The sequence below is a fragment of the Rhinopithecus bieti genome, unplaced genomic scaffold, assembly GCF_001698545.2.
Source record: "Rhinopithecus bieti isolate Rb0 unplaced genomic scaffold, ASM169854v2 scaffold_19114, whole genome shotgun sequence".
Classification (NCBI taxonomy): Eukaryota; Metazoa; Chordata; class Mammalia; order Primates; family Cercopithecidae; genus Rhinopithecus; species Rhinopithecus bieti.
In genome coordinates this window covers 37,449-54,364 of record NW_016809444.1, presented here as the reverse complement: position 1 = coordinate 54,364, position 16,916 = coordinate 37,449, and the positions used below count along the sequence as shown (strand labels likewise).

The following is a 16,916-nucleotide window of genomic DNA, read 5'->3' as shown; positions in this document are numbered from 1 at the left end:
GAACTTGGGTCACTTTTCCTAATCCTAGAAGACTCATTCAGGTCTTGTGAAGTGATGATAATCATTTGCCAGTAACTGACCCTTAATGGGACTCAACAAAAGGTTTAATATTAGAATTGCTGTGTACAGCATTTGCTTATGATTGTGGACTCTCAAGTCTGCCTCTTGGGTTCAAGTCCTAGCTCTACCACTTACAATGGACCTTAGGTGAATTCTTAAATGCGTTTGAGTCTTAAGTTCCTTGTCCGTGCAATGGGGATAGTAATAGTACTTACCTCACAGGATTGTTGTGAGCATAAATAGCATAGTCCGTGGCACATAGAAGGTGTACCCAGTAGCTGTTATCATGTCGGATTGTCATGTGGCTTACCAATTTGATGCATTTGGGAAAGGTTAGGTTTTAACTTGTATTTCTTCACTATTTACAATATTCTTTGGACATTTGCCTTCTCAGTAAGGCCTTCCCTGACCACTCTATTTAAAGGTGCAGGCTGGGCATTGTGGCTCACACCTATAATCTCAGCACTTTGGGAGGATGAGGTGGGAGGATTGCTTGAGGCCAAGAGTTTGAGACCAGCCTGGACAACATAATGAGACCGTGTCTCTACCAAAAATAAAAAAAATTAGCTGGTCATGGTGGTGTGCACATGTAGTCCCAGCTACTTGGGAGGCTGAGGTAGTAGGATCACTTAAGCCCAGGAATTTGAGGTTACAGTAAGCCATAATCCACTGCACTCTAGCCTGGGTGATAGAGTAACAACCTGTCTCAAAAAATAAAATAAAAAAATAAAAGTGCTGCTATCCACCCTCTACAGCCTGCATACCTCTCCCCCATCCTTACTCCTTGTCTTCCCCATCCACATTTCCTACTTTATTTTTCTCCATTGCAGTATTTTCCTTCCTTCCTTCCTGCCTTCCTGCCTTCCTGCCTTCCTGCCTTCCTGCCTTCCTGCCTTCCTGCCTGCCTGCCTTCCTTCCTTCCTCCCTCCCTCCCTCCCTCCATCCATCTCCCTTCCCTTTCCCCTTCCCCTTCCCATTCCCCTTCTCCTTCCCTTCCAGTGGAGTCTCATTCTGTACCCAGACTGGAGTGCAGTGGCACAATCTTGGCTCACTGCAACCTCCAGCCTCTGAGTTCAAGCAGTTCTTATGTCTCAGCCTCCTGAGTAGCTGGGATTACAGATGCCTGCCACCACACCTGGCTAATTTTTGTATTTTTAGTAGAGATGCGATTTTACCATGTTGGCTGGGCTGGTTTCGAACTCCTGACCTCAAGTGATCCGTTCGCCTCGGCCTCCCAAAGTGCTAGGATTACAGGCGTGAGACACTGCACCGAGCCCCTGCACTATTATTTTTAAATAAACTCTCCAGCACACTTTTCCTTTCAGTCTGTCTTCATCTGCTAAAATGCGAACTCCATGAGAGCAGGCATCGTGTGTTTAGTTCACTGTTCTGTTATCCATGCCCAGACCTAGAGAACAGTGTCTGGCTTAGTGGGTGCTCAGTAAATCTTTATTAAAATGAAGACATTGACTTTGATAGTGGTAATATGATTCTGTATGCCATCAAATATTACAAAAGCTGCTGTAGCTGTTTGAAATGCCCATGTTCCTTATTCAGAAGTTCTTGGTGATTGTTTGTTCATTTGCCTATCTCAAACTTTCTTTTCTAATTGGAAGAAAATTGAAGTCAAGTAGATTAGGTTTGAGGGGATGAATAAGTTCAATGAGGAGAAGAATAAGGCTGACATTATTAACTGCTCTTCTGCTTTACTTCTGACACATTTTCCTTCAGCACAAACATCACCAAATACCATGTTGACCGGGGGAGATGCTTGTCTCAATAGTAGACTCTTCTAAGTATGATTTTACTTTTCATCTATTTTACATGCAACAGAACTTTTGCTATTTTTCTCTTTTAGGGCACCAATGCCTCTGCTCTGGAAAAAGACATTGGTCCAGAGCAGTTTCCAATCAATGAACACTATTTCGGATTGGTCAATGTAAGTATGTAAAATGTTTTATTTTCATCAAATGTTTTGGGGTATATGAAGCAACTCCACTCTAAGTGCATTTTTATCACTGCCAATTTTTAAATGATTGGTTATGCTCCTTAGTAGAATGCCAGCGTTGGGGAGGAGGCAACTTAACCTATTTTTGAAAGTATGAGTTGTCCCAGCAAAAAACATTTCATTATTGCATTTTGGGTCAAATTTACATTCCCCCCCCCATGCTTTAAGGAATTTCCTTTGCACACATAACTTTCATAATAACCTCATTAGTCTTTGTAGCCAAATCTGTTTTTTTTTGTTCTGTTTTGAGACAGAGTCTTGCTCTGTCACCCAGGTTGGAGTGCAGTGGCGCAATCTCAGCTCACTGCAACCTCCACCTCCTACCTCAGCCTCCCGAGTAGCTGGGATTACAGGCATGTGCTACCATGTCTGGCTGATTTTTTAGTAGAGACGGGGTTTTGCCATGTTGGCCAGGCTGGTCTCGAGCTCCGGACCTCAGGTGATCTACCCGCTTTGGCCTCCCAAAGTGCGGGGATTACAGGCGTGAGCCACCGCACCAGGCCCCAAATCTGCTTTTATATGTTCTCCCTGTGTCCTCTGGATGAACTGTTTAGCCAGTCTTTCTTTAAGTTTGCATCAGTACAACCAGCGTTTTAAAAATGTTACCAGCACATTGCCAGTGTCTTTCTTTAACAGTGTAAGTTGGTGGTATACCTGAAGCAGGACAGGTTGGGAGGGAAAACTGGGACCATTTTATCTCAGAAATTCCTGGCCTCATTTTTTTTGTGCTCAGCAGTAACCTCCTTTGTAGAAGGCTGGACCCAGCAGCTCTGCTTCCTTGGTAGGTTGATGATAACGGAGTAGTAACACGGTAGAGGCGGTGTGCCTCTATCCTCATGAGCTTTCTTCCTCACTTGATCCTTTTTCTCTGTGATATAGGTGTTAAGTGACATCAAATACTAACTCATAAACAATTGGTTTTCTGAATAATTATGCTGAACGTAGTCTGTCAGTGCCCAGGTGTGGTAAATAGTAATTTCCACTGGGAAAGCTGGAAATATTCTCTGCAAGTAAGTGCTGCCCATGACATAATAGGAATAACATTGGCTTTAATAATACAGACTTCGGTTTGAATTCTGCCTGTGTTACTCCCTAGCTTGTGTGATCTTGGGCAATTACTTGCTTTCTCTGAGCCTCCATTTCCCCATCTGTAAAATGGGGGTCATAATGGCTTCTACCCTTTGGGTGATAATGAAGGGTAAATGAGAGCACCTATTTAAAACCCTGACATGAAGCTGAGACATACTGTGGACACTCGGTAAATGTTAGTTCCTTTCCCTTCCCAGGAGTTATCCACTGAATTGGGGCCAAGTGTTACTGAAGGGTGTCTGGGGAAAGGTGAGATACTGAATAGAAGAGAAAAGAATGGAAGGAGGAAAGCTAAGTCCTGGAATATAGGGCATTGTGTTGGTGAAATACTGACTTAAAATTTTAAAACAAACTTTTTAGCCATTGTGCACAAGCCTTTGCTTAGCCCTGTGAAGTGAGTTATTCAAGGCATGGGAATTCTGCCCTGGCTAAGAAAAATAACAAATGCAGATTGTGGAGAGGGGGAGAAAAAAAAAAAGAAAGAAAGAAAGAATTAAGGCCATTTCCTAGTTTGTGTAAGGATTGTGGGATCTGTGTTTATTAATAGCTTCATTTATGTTCCCTTTGAATGGTAATTTATGAAAGTTCCAGCGTCTCTGTACAAAGAGGTTTGTCTCCTGTTACATAATTGTGTCAAAGTAGATTAAAATATAAAAATAGGAAGTCTTCTATCTTAGCATACGTAGAAATGTCATGTTAAGTATGGCAGAGCATCTGTCTCGCTTTTGGCTAAACGACACACAAGCCAACAACCAGTTTTGAGAAGGTGTTCGTGTTCTATTTCAATCCTACATAGCATTTCGTAATCTGTTATTAATCTTGTTAGTTATTTCCTTAGAATTTTTTTCTTTAAATTTTATTGTGCACGAAAAATTCTAAAGTGATAGTCTCAGCTGTGTTCTTCTACAGAGGTGGTCTTACAGTCAGTTGAAAATCAGTGAGACGTTTTCCCTCTTTAATAATAATCTCAGTATCCATGCTTTGTGAGAGGATAAAATGTTACTGGGTGGGCCCTAATGTGATTGCAGGCTAGGAACTTGGGTAGTATGGTATTGGCACAATTGCTGCCTTGGCAGAGGCAAGATCAAGGGCCATTTAGAAGTCCAGAGGGTGGGAAGCTGGGAGAGTGACATGAGGCAGCATATTTTTGCCTGCGTTGCTCGGCGTTAAGTGAGGAAATGTGGTCTGAGCCAGTGGGCAGGAGCCCTGGAATATTGAAAAATGAAAACCAGCCCCCGTTCAGTTTAGGCTGTTTCAGCCGAGCAAGTGGTTCCTAATTACTGGATTTCTCTTTGATTCAGATTTTTATTTTCCCTGTCGTGGGAGTTTTGATGTGTTGCAATGTGCATCTTTTATTTAGCCAGCTGCTTTCCTGAGTCTCCACATTATGTAGATTTTTTTCGCTTCTCTCTCTCTCTTTTTTAAGCACCAGCAGGTCTCATTAGACTCTTTATTGAGGCAGAGTGCTTGTTATCATTCTTGAGACTTTGATGGGCTAGAGAAGCACCAGAATGATGTGCATTTTTCTTCATTTCTCTGTGGATCAGATGGTCACTGGTGTTTAGAGTAGTTAACTAGTTTTCTGATACGGTGAACTGGATTCCAATACAGGGACATCCAGGCCAGTTCATGGAGTGGGGACCTTCTCACCCTCACTACTTATTCCAAAGGTGGCTTATCCCCAGGCAATGACTTGAACCATCCCTGTTGTCCCTTGGCAGTTTGGAAACACATGCTACTGTAATTCCGTGCTTCAGGCGTTGTACTTCTGCCGTCCATTCCGGGAGAATGTGTTGGCATACAAGGCCCAGCAAAAGAAGAAGGAAAACTTGCTGACGTGCCTGGCGGACCTTTTCCACAGCATTGCCACGCAGAAGAAGAAGGTTGGCGTCATCCCACCAAAGAAGTTCATTTCAAGGCTGAGAAAAGAGAATGGTGAGTAGTAAGCAGTATAATGTGTTTAAGCCTCTGAAATAAGGAGAATTGATGGTTCTGTATCTCCTCAAAAGGAAGAGCTGAGATTTTTTCGAAAAGGGAAAATAAGCATGGTTAACTACTCGGTGTCATTTTTTAAGAAACATTTCTTCTCTGCCCAGTAAACATAAAACAAAACTGGGTTAGAAACATGCTTAAAAATGCACATTTATTATTCCAATTTAGAATGACCTTTTTATTTGCTCCATTCTGGGCAGTATCATTGTAAGAGAGAAAAGTGTCCAAGGCAGCCTTCTGAGTGGGATACTTATTGGCCTAAATTGGTTGATGCAATAATTGAATAAAATAGTACTGGTTTATACACTTATCATAGGTGATTAAAATAAGTGCCTATTATCTAATCAGAGCCTCTGCTGTTTTAAATATCATACCTCTGATTTTCATTTGCCTAAGGTAATTGAAGGATATCAAATTGATTGCTTTATATGATGTTTAAAAGTCCTGATTTTTCTGGTTTTTCTATCTTCTTTTGGGGAGTAGGTAGTAGAAACTAGGTACATATTCCAGAAGTTTTGTATTGGCAATTTTTATGACTATAAAGATATTTGTTATTGCAATTACTATTTATCTTAGATTCAGCCTTCCTGCATCAGATGTGCATGGTTAATCAGGTATTTGTTTTATAAAATCTCTTTTAATTTGATTGCTATATTTTGAAGTTACAGTTTATACATACCAGAATAAAACTAATTTGAGTGGAGAAGGAAACAGAGCACTCTGTCAAGTTGTGAACGTGATTAATAATGAAGGTTCACAGCTGCATTCATCTTTTGATTGTTTGTCCTTATGGCGGGGAGCAGCAGTAGGCTTCTGGAATCATTTGTATTTGGTTTCAGAACACTATCAGATAGATGCATGCTCACACATATCCCTCATCTCCCTTCTGTGTTTCATCTAGGCTGCTTCCAGGCTGGTCCAGGGTTTGATATGATCTTTGGGAAGACACCCTAGTTGTTCTGAATAAATTACCCAATGAATAATTAATTGATCATTGGTAGTTACATCATATTAAAAATTGATATTTTATCAGGGAACTTATCTGGTAACTTCTGTTCCTTTGCAGAACAAATAGAACTTTTGGTAATTTTATATAAATGTGATGACTAGGGAGATACGGGAAATTTTGTTCTTGGTACGTGGTGGAAAGTGGAAATGAATTAAAAAAATTCTTTGGAAACTTACTCATTGAAGCTGCCTCGTAGAGATCAGTATGTTTATATTCCATACCTGTTCACCCTTTCAGTATAAAAATTGAAGTGTGGGTTCTGGGCACGGTGGCTCACGCCTGTAATCCCCGCACTTTGGGAGGCTGAGGTGGGCAGATCATGAGGTCAAGAGATCAAGACCATCCTGGTCAACATGGTGAACCTGGTCTCTGCTAAAAATACAAAAATTAGCTGGGCATGGTGGCACGCACCTGTAGCCCCAGCTACTCAGGAGGCTGAGGCAGTAGGATCTCTTGAACCTGGGAGGCAGAGGTTTCAGTGAACTGAGATCATACCACTACACTCCAATCTGGCGACAGAGCGAGACTCCGTCTCTAAAAAAAAAAAAAAAAATTAAGTATGGCATGTAACACTAACTACGTCCATTTGCTTTTCAAGAAGCAGAGACTGAAATAACCACCTTCTCCTTTCCAGATCTCTTTGATAACTACATGCAGCAGGATGCTCATGAATTTTTAAATTATTTGCTGAACACTATTGCGGACATCCTGCAGGAGGAGAAGAAACAGGAAAAACAAAATGGAAAATTAAAAAATGGCAACATGAATGAACCTGCGGAAAATAATAAACCAGAACTCACCTGGGTCCATGAGATTTTTCAGGGAACGCTTACCAATGAAACTCGATGCTTGAACTGTGAAACTGTAAGTACTAGGGGAGCTCTCATGTAACTCGCGTGTTCATATTTATGTAGGCTATGTTGCATGTGATTGCAATGTGGTATTATAGCATTTAGCAGTTATCTGCAGTGTATGTAAATGATCCTATTTATGCATATGAAACTCAAGTGCAAACTTTTGGAAGCCCATATCCATCCAGGATGTCTCAGCAGGCCAAAGCTGAGTAATGAAGAAAAATCTCAAATGCTGAATTGCTTTACATCATGGGCAAATTTTGGGGTCTACAGATTTAACCTATTGAATTGGATGTCAACCAGTTACCTTACAAAGAGTTTGGTCATTGGGAGGTCATGTGTAATGTGGAACAGGACCATCACCCCAATTTAGAGGCAATCAGCTGTGGTATGTTGAACTTGGAGTCAGAAGACAGCCTAGACTCCTGTTTTTATAGCAGTTAACTGCGTATTTGGGGCGAGTTACTTACAGCACTGTTTTGAGGGTTGGATGAGCTTATGTGTTTGGATGGGTCTGACACATGGTAGGTACTTAATGTTAATTGAATTTGAAGATACGTTCTCCAGAGCATGATTCAGGATGTCATATTTGCTTGGCATGTTTAACTTCAACTCTGTGGGTGGCCTCATATTTTGCTGTTTAAGAGCTGAGCTCTGGAACCAGGCTGCCCAAGTTTGTATGATGGCTTTTCTGCTTAATAACTAGTGGACCCTGTGCAAATTATTAATCTTCTCTGTCCTCACTTTCCTCATCTATAAAATGGGGATGATGAGAATGCCCATCTTGGAGGGTTGGTGGGAGGATTAAATGAGTTGACACCTAGAGCCATGCTTGGCACATGGCAAGTGGGCAATAAATGTCAGCTATAATTTTTTATTCTAACTACTACTGACAGCATAGAAAGTCTATGGGTTCATTAGGGATCTCAAAGTTTCTTGACACTGTATGAAAAATTCTATAAGATTGTGCATTTTTCTGGAAAGAGAGTTAGTAGCTTTTGTCAGATTCTGCAAAGAGCCTGTGTCGTAGTCTGGTCTGCCTACAACGCAATCCTTCTTGGATTGCTTAAACAGCAGAAAATCATTTCTCACAGTTCCAGAGGCTGGAAGTCCCAGATGAAGGTGCTAGCAGGGTCAGGTTCTTGGTGAGGACCTTCTTTCTGCCTTACAGACAGCTGCCTTCTGGCTGTGTCCTCACTTGGTGGAGATAGAGAAAGCAAGTTCTCTCGGGTCTCCTTTTATAAGGGTACAAATCTTATCATGAGGGCTCTACCCTCATGACCTGTTTGCCTCCCAGAGGCCCATCTCCAAATACCATCCCATTAGAGATGAGAGTTTCAACGGATGAATTTTGGGAGGACACAGACATTCAGTCCATTGCGAGCTGTGACCCAGAAATATTTAAGAAATGTAGATTTACACATCAACATCTATGTTGGGAGAAGCTTTTTGGGTTTTGGCAGTCTTTCTTCCATCCTTTTAAACAATTTTTGAGTCAAGCATTCTGTTTTACCCATTGTAGAAGCAATTAGAAAACATAGCTAAACAAGAAGAGACTAAAAGTTACCAGTAATCTTCCCACCTAGAGATGATGAATTTGTAACATTCTAAAAATTGTGATCACATTAGCCCAGAGATAACCACTTGAACATTTAAAAATATATCCTGCCAAAACGTTATCTGCACATAAATATGCCAATAAGTATCCAGAGATCTTCCCTCCCTGCCACCATCTCTGTATTGCTCTCTCTTCTTCCCTCCCTCCCATTTTCCCTCTCTTCCTTTCTACTTTATATTCCAGTAAAATTCAAATGAATACAAAAGTAGAGGCAGTAGTGTGGTGTTTCCCATGTGTGTATCATTCAGGATCAGTGATTGTTAACACTTTGGCCAATCCTGATCCTCACCTCCAACCTCCCCTCCCCCCCTTTTTTCCTTGCAATTTGTTTTTTGAAGAAATCAGGGTGTTGGTCCTATAGCATTTCCCACATTCTGGAAACATCCTTGTGGTGTACTTTAACATGTATGGTAAAATGGCAGTATGTTTCTACCACCCTACTCTTTGTTTTTATTTTTATTTTATTAAAAAAAATTTTTTTGAGACAGTCTCGCTCTGTCGCCCAGGCTGGAGTACAGTGGCTTGATCTCAGCTCACTCCAACCCCTGCCTCCCGGGTTCAAGTGATTCTCCTGCCTAAGCCTCCTGAGTAGCTGGGATTACAGGTGCCTGCCACCATACCCGGCTAACTCTTGTATTTTTAGTAGAGACGGGGTTTCACCATGTTGGCCAGGCTGGTTTCGAACTCCTGACCTCAGGTAATCTGCCTGCCTTGGCCTCCCAAAGTGCTGAGATTATAGGCGTGAGCCACTGCACCTGGCCCCTACTCTGTTTTTATTTAATTAATCTATTTTATATTCATTTTTCTCTCTTCTTTTGGGTCAGTGAAATATTTTTCATCTTTTGGCATTTAATATATTACATTTCCAAATTCATTTAGAGGTTACTCTAGAGATTACAACATGCATCTTCGACTTCTTTCATTTTTTTCCCACTTTTCCAACAATGTTAGAGCCTTTAATATACTTTATCTCCCTCTCTGTCTTTTGTATTACCATTTAGGATGAATTCATGAATTTTAATATATTTCGTGTATTTTAATCCATTATAGTTTTTTATTCCTTTTGATATTCAGCTTATTTTCAGAATAATTTTGTATACTTTTAAACATCAAAACTAGGGCTATATTGTAAATATGACAATTGACAGATTTTCAATATTTGTCATTTAATAAGGGTGTACTCCTTCACGCCATCCTTACCTCACCTCTTACATTTATTCTGTTGCCACTCCCTGTCTACTGTATCTCCCTTAATATACTTTTCTTCCTCCCTGCTACCATCCTGGCTCAGGCACCCATCAGCTCTTGGCTGGCAGTCTCAACTAAACTACTGTAGTAACTCCTACTGGATTCTCTGTTTTTTCCTCTGGCCTTCCTCCATGTTACTCTCCTACCTAAAGTATAGTAGTGGCCTGCAGTCTCACTGAAAATACCACTGCCTACAAATTCTTACATAATCTGGCTCTCTCTGTCTCTGCAGGGTCATCTTTGCTATTCTGTTTCTTACTCTAGCTTTAGTGTAGCTTCTCAAGTGTTTTAAACCCCTTCCTGCTTCAGGTCCTTTGCACATGCCACTTTCTGTCTGGAATGCACACCACCTGCCCCTATTGCTTTACTAAAACCTCTTCAGGTTTCAACTTGTGTTAAATCCCAAATTCTCTGAATTTCCAACTTAATGAAGTCACCTTGTATAATCTTACAATAGTCTACTTTTCTGTGATAGCACTTTGTTGTATTTATATATTTATCTATATGTATTTTGTATGCAGCATCTATCCTCCTTACTAAACTATAAGATTGATGAGGACAGGGATAGGGCCAGTTTTGTTTCTCTCTCTGGTGCCCAAGGAGTATTTGACATATAATAATTACTCAATAAATAGTTGAGTGAATAAATAAATGAAAATGTTTGTCATGTTTCTTGAAGAAGAAAACTATATGTTATGGGAAAATATTTTGATTTATTTCATGAGCTAGAATTGAGGAATGATTCATAGTAAAGCCTGGTCTAGACTGGTAAGTATTGAAATTATTTTTTAAATTAGGAAATACATCATGTTTATGAAGAAGTGTATGTGTGTATAGTGTATGTTTATATATAGGCTACATATACATTTTAAAGAATAGTTTAAAAAATCCATGGACATATACACCTATAAAAAATGGAACATTAACAATAACTTCGAAACCCTCTGTGTACTTCTTTGCAATTTAATTTTCCTCTCAATCTCATCCTTTGCCCAGGAAATAACCACTGTCTTCCATTTTGTATGTCAATGCTATCTTTTCTTTGCAGTTTTACATACATATGCATGTGTATTTCTAGACGTTTACTTAGTTCTGCATGTTTATGGCTTTTATATAGATGAAATCATATACATGTATTCTTCTAAACTTGCTATTATCATTAAAGGTTATATTAATATTTTTGAGAATTGGCCATTTCTTTGTAGCATGGTTCATTCATTGTTACTTTATAGTATACCATTGTAGGAATATACTGCAGTTTGTTTTTCTATTCTTCTATATGGTATGTCTAGTTTTGGCTTGTAGACAGTGCTGCTACAAACTATCTGCTGGCCCACATGGGCAAAATTCTCTCTGGGGTATCCTTTTGGGAGCAGAATTTCTGGCCATAGGGCATGTGCATCTTCAGATTTCCTAGGTAGTGCCAAATGTTTCTAAAGTGGTGGTAAGTTAGTTACATTAGTGGAGTTTTGGGGTTTTTTTGTTTTGTTTTGTTTTGTATGTGTGTGAGACAGAGTCTTCCTCTGTCACACAGGCTGGAGTGTAGTGGCATGGTCTTGGCTCATTGCAACCTCTGCCTCCCAGGTTCAAGCAATTCTCCTGTCTCAGCCTCTGGTGATGCGTGCCACCACACCCAGCTAATTTTTGTATTTTTAGTAGAGATGAGGTTTTACTATGTTGGTCAGGCTGGTCTTAAACACCTGACCTCAGGTGATCTGCCCACCTCAGCCTCACAAAGTGCTGGGATTACATACATGAGCCACAGCGTGTGGCCACATTAATAGAGTTTCTAATGTTGACCCCACTTTGTATTTTTGTGATAAACTGAATTGGGGCTTTATCTTTTATATACATGGTTGGATTGTGAGATCTAAAATTTTTAGGATTTTTTGCCACTATGTTTATTAGTGAGATTGGCTTGAACTTTTCCTTTCTCCACTGTACTTGTCTGGTTTTGCTATCAACATTCTTGTAAAGTTGGTTCTCTCTTTTCTTTGGAAGAGCTTCTATAAGTTTTTATCTCTTTTAGTGTTTGATAGAACTGATGACCTATTTTTGCATATCTGAAATATATGGTTCAGTTTGGCTTGTTTTTGATATTTTGATACATATCATAAATATGTATCATTTGTGTTTTGCCTTTTGCTCAGTGTCCCTTGTGAGATTCATTTGTGTTGTTGCATGATGCTTTAGTTTATTCATTTTTATTGCTATATGGTATTCTATTGCATGAATATGCCACAGTTTACTGATTCATTTTACTGTTGATGGATATTTGGCTGTTGCCAGTTTGGGACAATATGAACAATGCAGCTATGAACATTTTAATACATATACTGTAGTGCACATGAACCCAGTTTCTTTAGGATATGCACATCAAGTAAATGTGTTAGGTCATATGGTATGCTTTTCATTAATATCATTAGAAAGTGTCAAATTCCCAAAATGGTTATACCACTTTACACACTCAGTATATGAGTGAGTGCTTTCATTTCTCTACATCATCTATCCCTGCTATTCTCAGATACCTTCACTTTTGCTAATCTAGTGGCTTTGTACAGTATTCTTTTATTCAGTAAATATGTGGGATTTTTTTTCCCCACATTTGCTATATAAAAGCCTGAGGCACTTGAGGGTACAGTGAGAGCCCTGCCTTTCTGGAACTTCCAGCATGGACACAGTCTTTAATGACAAAATGAGTAATTAGTTAAGTAATTATAATTGCAAGATGCCGTGAAGAAGAAGAACAGAGTACTTCATGAGTTTATGATATGGGAACCAGAACAAGGGGGCTTCAGTTCCTACATTTGTAGCCAGAGAACCTGTACCAGACTCTACAGTAACACTGTTGCTAAATCCATCTTTACTCAGTGTGGATTTTCAGGAAGACTCAGAAGATGGACTCAGACACATCTGTAGTTTTTTTTTTTTTTTTTCCCTTATGAAAAGGTCAGCTGACCCCAATAAATGCAAATATTGCATTGTCAAGTATTTATATTGCAAAAGCTTTTACCTAGCTTGTTATCTCCTGGAGGGTTATCACGAGTGGGAAACCTGTGCCCAAAAATGCCTTTGAAATTTTTGGATGATACTGTAGTATTTGTTCTAAAGGATTCTGACTGTTTATAGTTGTTTTGTAGAAGTAGATGAGAGTGTGCCGGTATGTCTTTCTGGAAAATGGGGCAATCTGTAAAACCTACTTTTCTTCCTTCTGAAATGATAAGATGATTTCAGGCAAGAGTGTTTTTTCTCTGGAGTTACTTGGATAATCACCTTCATTTTCTTAGCTCCTTCAACTGGATGGGATCCTAGCAGTCATTTAATCTTTTTTTTTCTGCCAGTGCTGAGTCCCTTCTATGATATCCTAGCCAGTTGGTCAACAGCATCTGATGGACCCAGTCCAGAGGCAGGGAATCAATCTCCCAAGGCGTTGCATTCCATTTTTAGAAAGCTCTAATTGTTAGAAAGCCCTGTACTTTCTAAGAAAACACATAGCCTGCAGGGTTTTCTGTTACTATAAAATGTTGAGTACTTGGTGTGCAAGAAGACCTAATGGGAAAGATTTCCTTCACCTGGATGAGAAACAGGGTGCCTCTTTTGAGTAACATCCTTTGCCTAGGGCAGACAGCCTTTAGATGGTGCTTCAGTCAGAATTGCCAAGACCCATGTTTGTGAAGTCTCACTGTGGGATTAAATGGCACTATATCCTGAGCAACAAATTAGCCCCTGGGGGTACCTTGCCATTGTCGCTGCCTCAGCTGCTAGTTCCTTCAGTTGTGGAAAACCTTTTTGCCAGCCTTCGTGCTTTCAGAAAACGATGATTTTCTTTTTCTTTTTTTTTTCCTGGGTCTCACCCTTTGTAAATGTTGCTTATGCTTGCAGTGCAAATGTCAACTGAGGGATTTGTGGAGACAAACAGTTTCATTCTGCAATAGACTTGGAGAGACTATTTTAAGGGGTAATTCATTGCTGACTTTTCTGGATAACCTTGATAAAGGCACTTCAGAATTGGGGCTTGGGGATTTTCCACTGTAGCCTTGCATGTTCCCTTGGTTATTCTTTTGTTTGGTTCATAAGATTTGTTAGCCCAGTTGGAGCTTAATTTTGCCACTGTTTATTTTAAGTTTCCCTCTTTCCATTTAAGCTGAGCTTTTGCTCTGCAAATCTCTGGTTTTCCCATGCTTCTCAGTGGCTTTAACACATCTGTATCTGCTACTGGAGCCAAAAGGTTGTTTTAAGAACTGCTTTATTAAGTACCAATTTTACAGCTCCTCATTGCTTTGTTTGCAGAGGTTCAAATTGATTAGTAGAGCTTCTGAGGCTTTTGCAGATAGGAGTAGAGCTGGGTAATGGAGGGAGGTGTGATACTCAGTGGAGATTCTGAGTCCCAGAGATTCATTCAAATTGGCTGTAGTTGCACTTTTCCCAAGCCCACCACTGGGTACCTTTTAAAGCCAGCACAGTTTCGGCTCATGATTGAACAGCGCAGAACTGCCACCTCATCACCTTTTCTACTAAGCCCAAGAAAGGAATATGGGGATTTAGAAGCTAACTTTATTTATTTATTTATTTATTTATTTATTTATTTAGAGTTAGGGTCTCCCTCTGTTGCCCAGGCTGGAATACAGTGGTGGTGATCAATAAGATTTTTTTTTTGAGATGGAGTCTCACTCTGTCACCCAGGCTGGAGTGTAGTGACGTGATCTTGGCTCACTGCAACCTCCCCTTCCCGGGTTCAAGCACTTCTGCTGTCTCAGCCTCCCGAATAGCTGGAATTATAGGCGCCTGTCACCATGCCTGGTTAATTTTTGTATTTTTTAGTAGAGACAGGGTTTCACCATGTTGGCCAGACTTGTCTTAAACTCCTGACCTCAGGTGATCTGCCCATCGTGGCCTCCAAAAGTGCTGGGATTACAGGCGTTTTTGTAGTCTGGGCCTCACTATGTTGCCCAGGCTGGTCTTGAACTCCTGGCCTTAAGTGATTCTCCCACCTTAGCCCTCCAAAGCACTGGGATTATAGACATGAGCCACTACTGTGCCTGGCCTGAATATGATTTTAATTTCTTAAGAACTTAGCAAAGCTCGTGATTTATATGTATATCCTATATGTAATCAATTTTATTAATTGATTTGCAGTTAATTACTTTAAAAAGAATATTAAGTGAGAGGTCTCTTATATGCTTTTAAACTAAGAGTTTTTGAGAGACCTCCATGCTCAAAATTGAGGGAGAAGAAAGGAGAATAAGATAGCTTGCACTTGCTAAGAGTATTGGAGTCTCTTAGTGATAGATGTTTCCTTGGAGACAAGCTGTATTTTCGGTTAGACCAGAATGAGATCCTTGTGTGTGGGAAGAAAATGGTTTTCTTTTCTGGCAGCTTTCTTGGAAGAGAGAGAAGCAAAAAAAACCCAACAACAACAAAAAAACCCTACAGAACCCCCAAACCTTCCTCTGCCCCCCCGCCCCCCCCCAAAAAAACCCCCACATTATTTGATCATTAATTGCTTTTGACTGTGTCAGTCTAGGGCAAGGAGAGAGAAAAATCCAAACGGAAAGGTTTAGCGCCATGTTTTGATGGCCCCGCAGGGGTGATTCCTCTGCGCAGCACTTTCACGCACTCTGTTCAGTTTGCATTTGGAATTGGGAGAAGCTTTTTTCAGTTAATGAATTACATTTGTTCCATTTCTGCCTCTCTCCAAAACCATTAAGTTCAGAAAAGATTTGCGTCCAACAGGACAAAATGTTTTGTTTTATTCCCTTCTTCGTTTAAGAGCTTAAGTAGAATGAGATCTAGCTATCTAATTTATTTATGGTTTCAGTTGGCTATAATCTTCTTATTTCAGAGAAGGGCCATTTAGGTTAAGAAAAATGTTCTGCCAATTAAGGAAAATACTGTGGATTATTTTTAAAAATTAGAAACAGAAATGAATAAAAACTCATAATTCTGCCACTCGGATGCCACTGTTGTCATTTAGATATCTTTCCATTTGTTCAGTCTTCTGTTCAGTTATTATTTATTTAGTAAATATTTCCTGTTAAATGCTGGGAATTATTTTAGGTACTAAGGATATAGCAGTTAAAGTAGAAAAATGGTCCCTTTTCTTTTGTTTACTAACATACAAATATAAAGCTATAAATTTCCCTGTAAGCACTGGTTTAGCTGCATGCTACAAATTTTGATGGTATGTTTTCTTTGGTATTAGTTGAAAATATTTTCTAATTTCTCCTGTGATCTTTTTTATTTGATCCGTACACTAATTGGAAGTATGCTGTTTAATTTCCAAATATTTGGGATTTTCTTATATATCCTAATGGTATTTATTTCTAATTTTGTTGTGGTTAGGGAATATATTCTGTATGATTTCAGTTTTAAATTTATTGAGATATGTCTTGTGTCCTTCCACATGGTCTGTCCTGGTAAATGTACCATCTGCCCTTGAAAACAGGATCTCTCAGCCAGGCGTGGTGGCTCACGCCTATAATCCTAGCACTTCGGGAGGCTGAGGTGGGCGGATCACCTGAGGTTGGGAGTTTGAGACCAGCCTAGCCAATGTGGTGAAACCTGTCTCTACTAAAAATACAAAAATTAGACGGGTGTCATGGCGCACGCCTGTAATTCCAGCTACTTGGGAGGCTGAGGCACAAGAATCACTTGAACTCGGGAGGCGGAGGTTGCGGTGAGCCAAGATTATGCCACTGCACTCCAGCCTGGGTGACAAAGTGAGACTCTGTCTCAAAAAAAAAGAAAGAAAAAGAAAACAGGATCTCTTAGTGTTAGAACTATTGACATTTTTGGATCAGATAATTCTTTGTTATTGGGGATAGCCCTGTGCATTATAGGATATTAAGCAGCATCTCTGGCTTCTACCTGCTAAATGTCAGTAGCATCTCCCAAGATACAACATTGAAAAATGTTTCCAGACATTGTCAGATGTCTCCTGGAAGCCAAATTTCACCTGTTGAGAACTGCTGAGTTGAAAAGAATATTTGGCAGTTGTTGGGTGTAGCATTCTATAATCGTTAGATATGTTGGTTGATA

The 16,916-nt window shown here is 39.9% G+C and overlaps 1 protein-coding gene across 3 annotated transcripts in view; it reads left to right on the top strand.

Moving 5' to 3' along the window:
- Positions 1-16,916, top strand: part of USP46 (ubiquitin specific peptidase 46) — a 69,492-nt gene that overhangs the window by 26,949 nt on the left and 25,627 nt on the right. For 2 of the 3 annotated variants that reach the window (XM_017889330.1, XM_017889331.1), the window contains exons 2-4: positions 1,919-1,999; positions 4,879-5,092; positions 6,793-7,022. In XM_017889330.1, the coding sequence (XP_017744819.1) occupies positions 1,919-1,999; positions 4,879-5,092; positions 6,793-7,022 (525 nt within the window). The remainder of the gene's footprint in view (positions 1-1,918; positions 2,000-4,878; positions 5,093-6,792; positions 7,023-16,916) is intronic. The other variant, XM_017889332.1, reaches the window with a different exon arrangement.